General features: G+C 37.7%; 1 protein-coding gene across 1 annotated transcript in view; it reads right to left on the minus strand.

Annotated features, from left to right (window-relative positions):
• Positions 1–15194, minus strand: part of PRRG1 (proline rich and Gla domain 1) — a 131582-nt gene that overhangs the window by 33517 nt on the left and 82871 nt on the right. The window contains exon 3 of the mRNA XM_082681686.1: positions 10717–10877. Coding sequence (XP_082537812.1) covers positions 10717–10877 — 161 coding nt within the window. The remainder of the gene's footprint in view (positions 1–10716; positions 10878–15194) is intronic.

Genomic DNA, 15194 nt, shown 5'->3' on the forward strand with positions numbered 1-15194 from the left:
ACTTCACACAGTTCAGATTTGGGGATGATGAAAATTAAGTATGAGTAAAACTGTCCTGAGTGATAAATTTTAGTAAACAAAAAGATAGTTAGTATGTACTCTAAGACTAGAAAGCAAATGTCAAAAGTCATAATTTTCTTCACTGCCTGGATTAATCAAGTGAACTTCAAAGACAATACTATGTTATTCAAATGCTTCTTAACACAGAGTAGATCCTTCTTAACAAATAACAAACAATATTCTGAAATAGATGTTCTGAAATAGATCAAGGATCAGAATACCATTTCTATTACACTTACTAGACCAAAATCCCCTGATTACACCTTTTTGTAAATGGTATGGTTTCAATGGCATAAGCAAACTCAGATGACAGGCCGTAAACCATAAAGAAGGAAAGAAACCTAACACCAACATAATAAAAAATACGTTTTAAATTAAGTCCACATCTATCAGCTAACTTGTGAACAAGTTTCCGATCACTACTTCTATGAATTAAATGTACTTCATAACATGCCAATCCATTCGTTCATTCCTTCATCAAATATTTATTTAATTCCCATTATGTGCCAGCACTGTCTCAGATGCTAAAGACCACAGCTATGAACAAAACAGAAGAGAAACACTGCTGTCACAGAGCTAACAGTTCTGGGGGGAGAGCACCAATAAACGAATACAACAAATAGATGTCAAATGGTGGTAAGTGCTGAGAAGAAAAATAATTCCCAGAAGGGTCAAGAGGTTGCAATTTAAAGTAGGATACTTCCTCACTGAGAAAGTGAACGGGGAGTGATGAGGGAGCTCAGAAACATCCACGTGGGATAGGAAAGAGCAAGTGCCAAAGCCCTGAGGCAGGACATGTGCTATGTGTGTGTAAGGAGCCACAAGGAATCCACAGAAAAGTGATTAAGGGGTGATGTGTCATAGGAGATGAGATAAAGAAGTACCTGCAGCCACAGTGGAGGTGTGGAGGGGAAAGGGATGAGGACTGATCGTTTAGTGCCTTGTGGGTGATTCTGAGCACTTGGATGTGTACTGAGGAAGACAGGAAGCCGTTACAGAGAAGACACTTTAAAGGATCACTCTAGCCTGCTCTTTTGAGAATGACCTATGAGGAGGGGGCCAAGAAATCATACGAGTGACAGAGTGATGGTGGCTTGGATGTAAAGTGGTAACAAGTAGAGAGGCTGAGAGGTGGCTCTATTCTGAATATACTTTCATGTTAGAACCAACACTGTTGGCAGATGGAGTGAGGATATGAAAAAGGGAGAAGAGCGGCTGGGCCCGTGAGCCATGGCCGCTGAGCCTGCGCGTCCGGAGCCTGTGCTCCGCAACGGGAGAGGCCACAACAGTGAGAGGCCTGCGTACCGCAAAAAAAAAAAAGGGAAGGAGATTTCACAGAAGAGAATATATAAATGGAAAATAAGAAAGGCTCCTCAGAGAAACAGCCAATTCCAAGACTGGGGTAGAGAAAGTACAAGATTATCCTGGACACCTTGTTGGGCCAAAAAGTAAAAAAGTGCTAGAAAAACTGATAGGGACATGTCAAAGAGACAGAGAAGCCAGTTTGAAGAAACTTCCATTAACCAAATTTGAGACATTTTGATCAATTTACCCTGAAGATATACTTGCAATAATGCAAACCTTGGCAACAAGGTTTGGGGCTTAGCAAAGAGATGGATGGATGCGTTACTACTGCATACTGAGATCAGAAAGGCTGTGGCAGAAGCAGATTTGGAGGGAAGGGACACAAATTTGTCTACGTAGAAATGTATCCAATTCCAAGAGGAGATGTTGAGTAGGCAGTTAGTCACCCAGGTCTGCAGTTCAAGGTAACCCTCCAGGATATAAATTTGGAAGTTATTAGCATTTCAAGCCACAAACTAGGAAAGCTCACCAGGGGAGTGAGTACAGACAGAGCAGAGTTTCAAGAAATGAGCTGATTGCTGAAGGGAGATGTAGGGTGAAGAGAGTTTTTTTTCCTAAGAGGTGTGTAGGCTAATGAGAATGATTCTACAGAGAGGAAGAGGTGATGCTGGAAAGGGCGGAGAATTGCTTGAGCAATTGCTGAAAGAGTTTCTTCTTCTATTTGCTTCGAAGATTGCTGAAATGCAGCATCCTGTCTCTGAGGGCAGGAAAGGATACAGAGAAGCACTGATACGCATAAGGGCCAGAGAGGGAAGCAATAAAAACATCATCATTCACCTTGAAAGCAATAAAAGAGGTCGGTAAGGTAGTAAGGTATACGATTAACACATAAAAATCAATAGCCTACAAAACACATACCTGACAATGGATTTGTATCTAGAATATACAGAAAACTCTCAAAACTCAAAAATACAAGAAAACAATCCAATTAGAAAATAACCAAAAGACAGGAAAGGGGGCTTCCCTGGTGGCGCAGTGGTTGAGAGTCCGCCTGCCGATGCAGGGGACACAGGTTCGTGCCCCGGTCCAGGAAGATCCCACATGCCGCGGAGCGGCTGGGCCCGTGAGCCATGGCTGCTGAGCCTGCGCGTCCGGAGCCTGTGCTCCGCAACGGGAGAGGCCACAACAGTGAGAGCCCGCGTACAGCAAAAAAAAAAAAAAAAAAAAAGGGAAAGGAGATTTCACAGAAGAGAATATATAAATGGAAAATAAGCATATGAAAAGATGTTCAACATTACTGGCCATTAAGGAAATGGAAATTAAAACCACAATGTGGTATCACTACACGTCTATCAGAATGACTACAAAAGGAAACACAGTAACAGCACCAAGTGCTGGCAAGTATGAAGAGAAACTGGATCACTCAAACACTGCTGGTGGGAATTTAAAACAGTAATTTATACAATGACAACTTAGTCTGTCAGTATCCTAAAGAACTATACATATACTTAGCATACAACAATTATACCCCAGAGAAATAAAAACTTATGTTCACACAAAAACCTGTACACAAATATTCATAGCAGCTTTATGTAAAATAGCCCCAAACTGGAAACCCAGATGTCCCTCAACGAGTGAATGGTTCAACAAACTGTGATACATCCATACCATGGATAATAAAAAATAATGAACTATTGATATACACACAACTTAGGTGAACTCAAGAGCATTATGTTGAGTGTAAACAGGCAATATTAAAAGGTTCCATATATATGATTCCATTTATATAACATTCTTGCAATGACAGAATTACAGAGGTGGGGAACAGATTAGTGATTACCACAGGTTAGGGATGGTGGTGGTGTGGGGGGGTGCGACTATTAAGGGAGATTTTGTACAAATGAAAGAATTCTGCATCTTAACTGTAGTGGTGGTTACAGGAGTCTACACAAGTGATAAAATGGCACAGAACTATACACACGGATTGTACCAATGTCAGTTTCCTGGTTTTGATACTGTACTACAATTATGTAAGATGTAATGACTGAGGGAAACTGGGTAGAGGCTACATGGAACCTCTCTGTATTATCTTTGCAATTTTCTGAGAATCTATAATTATCTCAAAAGTTTTTAAAAATCTAATGCATCCTTGTAAGTATAACTTGGACCACAGGATTTCTCAGAACTCAAGTCAAAATAAATATATGGTTTATTAATTTTAAAAAATCAATAACCTAGTACATGAGTGTTCATAGCAGCTTCATTTGTAATAACCCCACACAGGAAACAACCCAAATGTCCATATACATATAATGATATACTACTCAGCAATAAAAATGAATAGCTATTGATATGTGCACTATGGACATCTGAACATAATCATGCAGAGTAAAAGAAGTCAGACAAAACAGTGCATAATGTATGATTTCACTTACAGAAAACTCTAGAAAATATAAACTAATCTACAGTGACAGAAGTCAGATGAATCATTGCCTTGGGGTGCTCTTGATCATGGGGAGAGGTGGGAAGGAGGAATTACAATGGGGCAAGAAGGACCTTTTGGGAATGATGAATCTGTTCACTATCTTGACTGCGGTAATGGTTTCACAGGTGTATGCATATGTTAAAACTTACCAAGTTGTATACTTTATATATGTGTGGTTAATTGTATGTCAATTATAACTCAATAAGGTTTAAAAAAATCAGTAGCTTACACATTCACAAATAATAACCAATTAGAATATATCATGGAAAAGAACCCATGTACAGTAGCAACAAAGAAATAGTTAGGAACCAACCTAAGAACTGTGCAAAACTTATATGATGAAAACAATAAAACTTTCCTGAAAGAGAGAAATACTGATTTCAACAAATAGAAAGAAATCTCTTCTTGTAGAGGGTGATTTAATACCTTAAAGATGTTAGTTCTCCCTAAATTAATTTACAAACTGAAAGAAATCCCAATAAAAATACTGACAAATGATTTTTTTCTGTGCTAGAAAAATTAATACTAAAATTTGTATGGAAAAATAGGCATGTAAGAATAGCTCACAAAACACTGAAAAAGAAGAGCTTATAAGGAGAACTAGTTCTAATTTATACTAAGTATACTAAAAATCTTCTATAAATAAAACAGTGTGTCACTGGCATTTGAGCAGAAGGATGGACCAATGGAAAAGAATATAAAATCCTGAAATTGACTAGGCACATACTGAAATTAGGTATATGATAAGGGTAATTAAATCACTGGGGCAAAGAAGGATTTCATAATAAATTGTGTTTGGACAACTGGATAGCTATGTGAAAACAAATCAGATCCATAACTCACACCACACCCAAGAATAAACTGTAAGTGAATCAGAGATCTAAATGTAAAAACTCAAATATGTTAGAAGAGATTGGGTGAATTCCTCTATAACCAGGGCATAAGAGGATGGTTTTCTACTATGATTAAAAATCTGGATTTAATAAAATATTTCTTTAATTTATGGCTACAATGAAAATGAAAAAAAAACTGCATGATAAAAATCCATAAGCAAAGTCAAAATATAAATGACAACTGTAAGCAAATATTTGAAATATATCACCAATAAAAGCTATAGTATCTCTAATATACTTATTAAAAATTCAGGGAAAAAAGACCATAAATCTGATACAAAAATGGGCAAAAGGCAAAGACAATTCACAAGACAGATATAAAAATGGCCCATAAACACATGGCAAAATACACAACTTCACTCATAAGAGAAATGTAAATTGAAACACCACCAAGATACCACGTCACACCCAAAAGATTGAAAAGAATGTCAACGCTTTTAAAATACACTCTGCTGGTCAGACTGTGAGGAAATAGGCACTCTCAAATATCTGGTGGGAATGTAAAATAGTACAAGCTTTACAGAGGGTACTCTGGCAATATCTAACAAAAGTACATATGCATCAATCCTTGACGAGCAATCCACTTCTAAGAATTTACCCTGAAGATACACTTCCAATAATGCAAAATTATTTACTACAGCATTATCTGTAATTGCAAAAATACTGGAAACTACTTAATGCCTAAATACAGTAGACTGGTTGAATAAACTGTGACACATCCTTACTAGGAAGTACTATACAGATTTTTAAAAATAGGATAATCTCTGTGAATACATAAGGAGTGACTTCCAGAATGGATAGATGGATGGATGAATATAAATGTTTTCCCCCTCCCTATTATGATATGGGTATTAAAATTCTGAAACCACTGTATGTGTGTTGTAGAACTGGGCAAATGAGTTAACATATTGATGTTACTGAAAGTCAGGGAAGAATATCTACAAAGAATATCTACATCGCACCTACAAATACAGAATGGGGAAAACAAAGAAGAACCCTGAGGGGTATTGGAATCGGAGATCAGCAGGATGAATATGCAAGTCCATACACCACACACATGTACGTACACACATTTATGTGCATACATGTGTGTAATTATTTTCCTACCTCTGTTGCTGGAAGGCCCAGAAGCAATGATACTCTGATAGCAATGAGAACACTCTAGCTCCCAGATCTTGGTTTCTAAATATTATTCCTAACTATAAGTAAGAAAGGCTCCTCAGAGAAACAGCCAATTCCAAGACTGGGGCAGAGAAAGTACAAGATTATCCTGGACACCTTGTTGGGCCAAAAAGTAAAAAAGTGCCAGAAAAACTGATAGGGACATGTCAAAGAGACAGAGAAGCCAGTTTGAAGAAACTTCCATTAACCAAATTTGAGACATTTTGATCAAAACACTGACAGTTGGGCTTCCCTGGTGGCGCAGTGGCTGAGAGTCTGCCTGCCGATGCAGGGGACACGGGTTCGTGCCCCGGTCCGGGAAGATCCCACATGCCGCGGAGCGGCTGGGCCCGTGAGCCATGGCCGCTGAGCCTGCGCGTCCAGAGCCTGTGCTCCGCAACGGGAGAGGCCACAACAGTGAGAGGCCCGCATACCGGAAAAAAAAAACAAAAAACAAAAAACACTGACAGCAATGAATTATAACTCACTGAATAAAATGATCTATGAAAGATAGATAAAGGGAAAGTTCCTGCCCATAGTGGAATGCCAACTAACAAACGTACACAGAATGATTGAGTCAGAAATTCACCATTTAGCGTTATATTAAACTAGAATTTAATTGAGTCAGTCAAGAACTATCAACAGCAGACATTAAAACTAGACGGTAAGGTTGGAACTCATTTGAAAATACAAAATAAGGGAAACAACACAAAAAAGCTGTGGACTGATTGCACTCAAGATCAACTCTAGGAACGAGTGGAAGGAGAAATTCTACTGAAAAGGAAAAATAAAGTTGATTTCTACTTGTATCTCACAAATCTTAGGACTTTTAATAAACCCGTTATACATATTGCTATGATAATCTGAACTTAAACTTAGCTGAGAGGGGAAATGTATGTGAGAGCAAAATGCCGTGTAAGGTGGGCAGAAATCATGTCTGACTAATGTGTACGATCCACAGCCAGTGTATATTTACAAAGTTTATTTAAGTCCTGACATATTCCATAGTTCAATCTCAAAGTATTATACTTCATGTAGTACTAAGAATGCTGTTCGATGATTGTAAAAATACTAGTACCTGGAGAAAAGCCTAATGACATTTAAATATGCTTGTTTTTAATAATGTTCTGGATTCAGAAGGGAAATTCAGGCTCAAAATTCTATATGCAATAAAAAGATTACACACTAAAAAAACCCCACAAAAACTAGTAGGTAGAAGTTTGGTGGAGAACAGAATATTTACACAGTCTCAAAGTATCTTCCCACTAAAGTTCTTACCATTCCTTTAAAGGAGAATGATAAAGCAGGATGAAAAGCCATTAGCTTTATGAAAACCACAGTAGAATATCTAAAATTTGTATTTTTTGGAAAATCACAATATCAAAAACTAAGTTCCATTTAAGTACATGAACTAGTTTTTTATTAAAACCTGCATGCTACAAAGCACCATTTATACGATAATCCTATTGTTCTTATTAAAAATTTATACTAAAAATAGGCTAGAATGATAAATACCAAAAGTATAAAACTGATGGTGCTAAGAATTCAAGTGATTTTATTCATTTTATGTTTTACTACATTTTCAATTTCTCTACAATGAACATATATTAAGAAGAAGAAAAAATGTGTAAAAAAAACCCTGCAAGAAGTAAGCAGATACAGAAGAAAAAAGCTGGAAAGAAATTAAAAAGCCAACAGTGCTTTGTGATTGCATAATGGCATCATGGGTGATGTATTCTTTTCCCTGTTTTTAACTGTGGGACTTAAGATTTAAAAGCCATGATGCTCACAACTTATCACTTTATAAACTGATTTTTCCTTTGCTGTGCACACTGGAATCTAGCAATGCTGCCTCTCTGATAATCTCTCCTTGAACTCCTTCCTCTTACGCCCTGGATCCTTCTCTACCTAACAAGAGAACAAATCCTCTTTCTTTAAAACTTCTGCATCCACTGCTCCTGAGATTATTTGATGTCCCTTTATCACAGCTAACATCATTTGTTTCGCATGTAGTGTTATTTTCATGGTTAGCGTACAGGAATGGATCTTTATATAATGGCAACCACTGGTAATGTCATTTCCTACCATAAAGCAGTTCCAGAGAATGTATACCACTGCCTTGTGCTTTCTCATCCCTGTTCTCCTTGCATAGCAATTGGTCTAGAGTAAGGAGAGGTGAAGAGGTATCTTGTCAGAGTGGGTAGGGGAGTTCTGATATGTCTCTTCTTTTGTAGAAGTAAAACGTTTTATTATTTTTTATAACATCTTTATTGGAGTATACTTGCTTTACAGTGGTGTGTTAGTTTCTGCTTTATAACAAAGTGAATCAGCTATAGGTATACACATATCTATCCCCATATCTCCTCCCTCTTGTGCCTCCCTCCCACCCCTCTAGGTGGTCACAAAGCAGTGAGCTGATCCCCCTGTGCTATGTGGCTGCTTCCCACTAGCTATCTATTTTACATTTGGTAGTGTATATATGTCAGTGCCACTCTCTCACTTTGTCCCAGCTTACCCTTTCCCCTCCCTGAGTCCTCAAGTCCATTCTCTACATCTGCATCTTTATTCCTGTCCTGCTCCTAGGTTCTTCAGAACCAATTTTTTTAGATTCCATATATATGTGTTAGCATACGGTATTTGTTTTTCTCTTTCTGACTTACTTCACTCTGTACGACAGACTCTAGGTCCATCCACCTCACTACAAATAACTCAATTTTGTTTCTTTTCATGGCTGAGTAATATTCCATTGTATATATGTGCCACATCTTCTTTATCCATTCATCTGTCGATGGACACTTAGGTTGCTTCCATGTCCTGGCTATTGTAAACAGAGCTGCAATGAACATTGTGGTACATGACTCTTTTTGAGTTATGGTTTTCTCAGGGTATATGCCCAGTAATGGGGTGGCTGGGTCATAGGGTAGTTCTATTTTTAGTTTTTAAGGAAGCTCCATACTGTTCTCCATAGTGGCTGTATCAATTTACATATCCACCAACAGTGCAAGAGGGTTCCCTTTTCTCCACACCCTCTCCAGCATGAATTCTTTGTAGATTTTTTGATGATGGCCATTCTGACTGGTGTGAGGTGATACCTCATCGTAGTTTTGGTTTGCATTTCTCTAATAATTAATGATGTTGAGCATTCTTTCATGTGTTTCTTGGCAATCTGTATATCTCCTTTGGAGAAATGTCTATTTAGGTCTTCTGCCCATTTTTGGATTGGGTTGTTTGTTGTTTTAATATTGAGCTGCATGAGCTGCTTGTAAATTTCGGAGATTAATCCTTTGTCAGTTGCTTCCTTTGCAAATATTTTCTCCCATTCTGAGGGTAATCTTTTGGTCTTGTTTATGGTTTCCTTTGTTGTGCAAAAGCTTTGAAGTTTCATTAGGTCCCATTTGTTTATTTTTGTTTTTATTTCCATTTCTCTAGGAGGTGAGTCAAAAAGGATCTTGCTGTGATTTATGTCAGAGTGTTCTGCCTATGTTTTCCTCTATAGTTTTATGGTGTCTGGCCTTACATTTAGGCCTTTAATCCATTTAGAGTTTATTTTCGTGTATGGTGTTAGGGAGTGTTCCAGTTTCATTCTTCTACCTGTAGCTATCCAGTTTTCCCAGCACCACTTATTGAAGAGGCTGTCTTTTCTCCATTGTATATCCTTGCCTCCTTCATCATAGGTTAGTTGACCATAGGTGCGTGGGTTTATCTCTGGGCTTTCTATCCTGTTCCATTGATCTATATTTCTGTTTTTGTGCCAGTACCATACTGTCTTGATTACTGTAGCTTCGTAGTATAGTGTGAAGTCCAGGAGCCTGATTCCTCCATCTCCATTTTTCTTTCTCAAGATTGCTTTGGGTATTTGGGGTCTTTTGTGTTTCCATACAAATTGTGAGTTTTTTTGTTCTAGTTCTGTGAAAAATGCCATTGGTAGTTTGATAGGGATTGCACTGAATCTGTAGATTGCTTTGGGTAGTATAGTCAATTTCACAATACTGATTTTTTCCAATCCAAGAACATGGTATGTCTCTCCATCTGTTTGTATCATTTTTAATTTTTTTCATTAGCGTCTTATAGTTTTCTGCATACAGGTCTTTTATTCAACATAGTTCTGGAAGTTTTAGCCACAGCAATCAGAGAAGAAAAAGAAATAAAAGAAATCCAAATCGGAAAAGAAGCAGTAAAGGTGTCACTGTTTGCAGATGACATGATACTATACATAGAGAATCCTAAAGAGGCTACCAGAAAACTACTAGAGCTAATCAATGAATGTGGTAAAGTAGCAGGATACAAAATTAATGCACAGAAATCTCTTGCATTCCTATACACTAATGATGAACAATCTGAAAGAGAAATTAAGGACACACTCCCATTTACCATTGCAACAGAAAGAATAAAATACCTAGGAATAAACCTACCTAATGAGTAAAACATTTTAAAACAGCATCACTATCTGTTAGCTTCCTCTGCACTTTCTCCCAGATGAAGCACGGTATGGTCATAATGGTATCTATAACTTTCCCGAACAAAGCCTTGTGTAAATCATGCTTCCCCCTTGCTCAGATGATCGATCTCAACTCAGCAGGGTCCTATGGCAATGGAGCCCTCAAAGACAGACCAGCACACAGGGAAGTGAAACTAGACCTCCGACCCGCAGAGTCGGGTGGCTTAGTTAGAGGCCCCGTTCAGAGTTAGTTCTTTGGGAGGGTAGTTTTTAAATGACAGCAGTGCACACAATTTGGGAATGCAGGTTTCAAATATACATCACAAAGGTAGGCAAATCTGTGAACATTTAAAAAAGATTGCCGATATACTTACAGTTTTTTCGTTATTTTCAAAAGCTTCTCTTGCTTCTTCAAATGTGCAGACTTCTTCTTTGCATTCACGTTCAATATTGCCCTGCCTTATCTCTTCAAAAAGTCCATTAGCTCTTGGGTAGCGTTTTAATACTGAATTGGCTTTTTCTCCTGTGAGGAAAACTAAAAAGAGATATAATAATAAGCATAAAACTGTAATTTAAAAAAATGTGGAAAGTTAATAAACAAGATGAAATCTGCTGGATACTCTTTAGAAAACATAGCCAACACCCTAAACCTCTTTCTCTAGGTCGGCAAAGTGACATTCAGCTCTCAACCACCAGTCTGCTGTCTTCCTCCTCATGTGAGTGTGTCCTTTCAGTAGCAGTTGCCCTGGGCAGGGACAACGACATGATTAACGATGTTATATCCAGACTTTAGCACATTCCTGCCAACCATGGGTGTTTAAATAGAGCAATAATGATACCAGTACTTGTGCTCATTACTGTAAGAGGAAGCCCCCAGGCGTTCTGCTGTTGGACAGCAGCAATGAGATCAAAATCCAGTCTGTGGACTATCAGTCTTTGTCCCCCTAACTAAAAAATAATAAAATTCCAATCGACCTAATAGAAACCCAGAGAACACTTACTTGTACGAAAGGAAGACTTGACAAAATAATATCAAGAAATTAAGACAAATTTGGCCATAATTCATTCCAAGAGATATTAGTAATAATTTTGTTCTAAATGCACTTAAATATATTTTGACACTTTAATATATTTAACCCCATTTCAGTGTCCTTCAGAAAAAGAAAATTGTTCTGCATGACTTATAGGGGCATTTCATATAAACATTCAAAATGCACATTTATGATACCCAGTAAAATAAGGCAATGGTTATATGCATACTCATGGGGAATTATTTTTTTTTACGTACAGATTCATTTTAAACTATACTTCAATTACATTTTTCTAAAACTGTCCTGCTTGTTTGGAGAGATAAATAGAATGCTACCAGAATTTAATCTTTGCTAATGCAAAGAAATTACAAAATTCCCTAATCTTAAAGACCTCTGACATGAGAGAAGGCACATTACAGATCCTTCAAGATGTATTTTAAAAAAAAAAAAAGTGTACATTTTGCAAAAAACATTTTGAAGTAAAATGAAAACTGGTAAATGCTCTTTTAAAAATGGCCACAATAGCAATGAATTTAAGGTTTACCTCATTTTAGAAATGTGTATTTCACGTCATAGAAGATACGGATTCATTACTTAGGATTCTTTAAAGTATCCAAATTGATACCAATTAGATGGCTACATTGAAAACTACAGTAGGCCTTCCATAAGTGTTTCCTTCCTTCTGTACTTCAGAAGGGTAACCATCGATAAAAATTAATCACACAGTCATAAAATATCATTAGAAGAAATCTTAAAAAATAAAAAAATAAAAGGATGCTATTGAGTGGGAGAGTAATAGTAGAATTTTCTATCAGTGCTTTTCACAGTTTAGCAGCATCAGAAGCCCATGCTGGACTTATCACACATATTGCTGGGCCGACCTCCCAGAGTCTCTGATTCCATAGGTCTCGGGTAGGGCCAAGAAGCTGCATTTCTAGTAAGATCCCAGGTAACACTGGTGCTGCTGGTCCCACTCCCACAGTTTGAAACCACTACTCAAATGGGAGCTCCTTAGAAAACTAGTTCTGAGGAAGGTGTTTATGGAATGCTGGGATTAACAAATTTAAAAAAGATCTTTTACTGCATGACTTTTCAGGACCCTTAATATGCACTTAATATATATTTTAAATCTCCAGAAAACGAACATGACACAGGCATGTGTCATATTTATTTGACTGTGGAGCCCTTTTTCAAGGAACATTTCACTGAATTAACAACTTCCTAGCCATTGGTTTTATTTATGCCATGACAAACAATTCTCTTCCATATAATAGGCCAACTAATTCATGAAGACAGTAACTGATTTCTCTCCGAGGCTTCTCTTTTCTAGGATAAACATGTCTAGTTCCTTCATCTGTTGGTCATATAAAATAGATAGGAGTCTCCGTACCGTCTTTACCTCATGAAATATTGTATTCTACACTCAGTGTGGTCTGACAAGTAAAAAACTGATCAGGGCTATTGGCTTCCTTGTTTCTAAACACAACAGATATGTCAATAAAGTCTAACGCATCTTTGGCTTTTGGGACAGTTTTCTTGAAAATAAACCAATCAGTAATAATGTATTTTAAGCTTTTAAGAGGAAAAAAGAAACCTAAATTCTCCTAAGAGAAAATGTTATATACACTATCTCCATAAAGGGGTGAAGGAAAGCAGCTAACTCTTGAAACCAGAAAGCAGGCTAATTCAGAAGGTTAAGCAACTATAAGGTAATATAGCAAGACACAGCCCTTCTTATTCCAGCCGAATCAAATTACCAAGAGCATTCCACAAACACCTTCTGTGTATTTTCTTGTACTGGGAGGCAACATGATATAATACAGAGAACTCTAGATGGAATAAGCTGGCAAGTAGATTTTATCTCACCTGCCAAATGTGCTCAATTAGAAGATACCACCTAGAGTAAGAGTCTGACCAGTAGGAAAGATATTGTTACAGATTAGTTCCATTTGCCATATATTAGGGAATAGGAAGTTGTGGCAGAGTATTTGCTGTTCCTCATCAAGGTAATTTGGAAATCTCATGGGTGATACCAGAATTGGGACTCTTTCTATGTGGAAACAAAATAAAGAGAAAGGTGGCAGCTTGGACCTATAGGTTAAGATCAGACTATTTCTTCCTAAAACACTGGGCAGTTTCCACAATGCTAGGCCTTGTGTTTGGACTTAATGTTTGAAACTAAAGTTGATTACTTCCCTCTACCTCCTTCTCATCAAAATGTGTGAGTTGGGCTTCCCTGGTGGCGCAGTGGTTGAGAGTCCGCCTGCCGATGCAGGGGACGCGGGTTCGTGCCCCGGTCCGGGAAGATCCCACATGTCGCGGAGCGGCTGGGCCCGTGAGCCATGGCCGCTGAGCCTGCGCGTCCGGAGCCTGTGCTCCGCAACGGGAGGGGCCACAACAGTGAGAGGCCCGCGGACCGACAAAAAAAAAAAAAAAAAAAAAAAAAAGGTGTGAGTTACCCCACAGCTGTCCAGAATCATGTGTATGCCTTCATCAGAGATTACATGATGTGGCAAGTATACAGACTGTAAATTTACTTTGAGAACACAACACTAAGGTATTAATCAAACATGTTCTTTTCTCATTAAAGGACATAAAGAAAAACCTAAGCTGTTTCTTTAGATTCAGTTAGGAAACACCCTTACTAAAGAAAATATTTAAACTCTAAGTCTGGTAAACACATAAACGACCACAAAATAAGTATATTAATTCAAAAAACGTAACTACTTTTTCATAATTTCAAAATAAATAGCTCTCACCCATGCTTTCTCCTCAAAAGAAAAGAATAAAGATAAATGAAATAAGATAGCTTCTCAAGTAACTCTCTAAATTACTGCCTTAAACCGAAATATGTAGTCATGTTACATATTTTTAATGCATTGCAGCATACTAAAACTGACATTTTAATGCCAAAAATCTTTATCTAGGCAAAATCATGTCCGTACATTTGCTGAAAAACAGCAGATGGTAAGGCCTGAAAATTAACAGCCCACATGGAAAATCTCTACTCCACTTATCTAATCAGTTCTCTAATCTTGGGTCTGGATTCATTGAAACAGTCATTATTTAAAGTTGCAAATGTTTACATTTTTCTTTTAAGTGAACAAAATTCCTTCTTTAGGACATATTTACTGAACACAGACTATGTACAATGAGATCATGACAAGTCACAAAGATGAGTAGGAGACTGCCTTTGACCTCAAGGTTCTTCAGTGCAAGAGATAATGAAGATAAAAGAGATACAAAAACAGCTCTAACACAAGATGAACAAGGTAGATGCTCTTTGAGGTCAGCAGGCAGGCGTACTTCTACTGGGTAAGTGTGTTTCGGGATGGGAGAGGAACCTGGAGAAGGGCAAGTAAAAAGTATATTTGGGCTGGCCTTTTAAAAATTGGCAGGATTGGGGCATGCAAAGATGGTGAGGAAAGACATCCTAGGAAGACAAAATAGTGAGTGAGGGCCTGAAATCGAATAAACCTATGGCCATAAATGAGGAATATGAGCTGGTCAGTAGGGCCAGAGTACACGATTCAAAAGAGGGAGAGAGGGAGATGAAACCGGAAAGGGGCCTGATAGCCATGTCATGGAGGCATTTAATGTTAGGCTAAGATATTTAAACTATTCGACAGCATTCAAGAGTTTAAACCGATACTTCATGGAGAATAACCTAGAAAAATGTATAAGTACAACAGATTTGGGGGTAGGATGAAGAGAAAATGGACGGATAAAGGCAGGAAAAAGGCTACTTACAACAGACCAGGTTAAGAAATAATGAGATCATGCATTAGCATGGTGGCAATAGGAAGGGAAAGAAAGGGACA

This window comes from Grampus griseus (genome assembly GCF_964374135.1).
Source record: "Grampus griseus genome assembly, chromosome: X".
Lineage (NCBI taxonomy): Eukaryota > Metazoa > Chordata > Mammalia > Artiodactyla > Delphinidae > Grampus > Grampus griseus.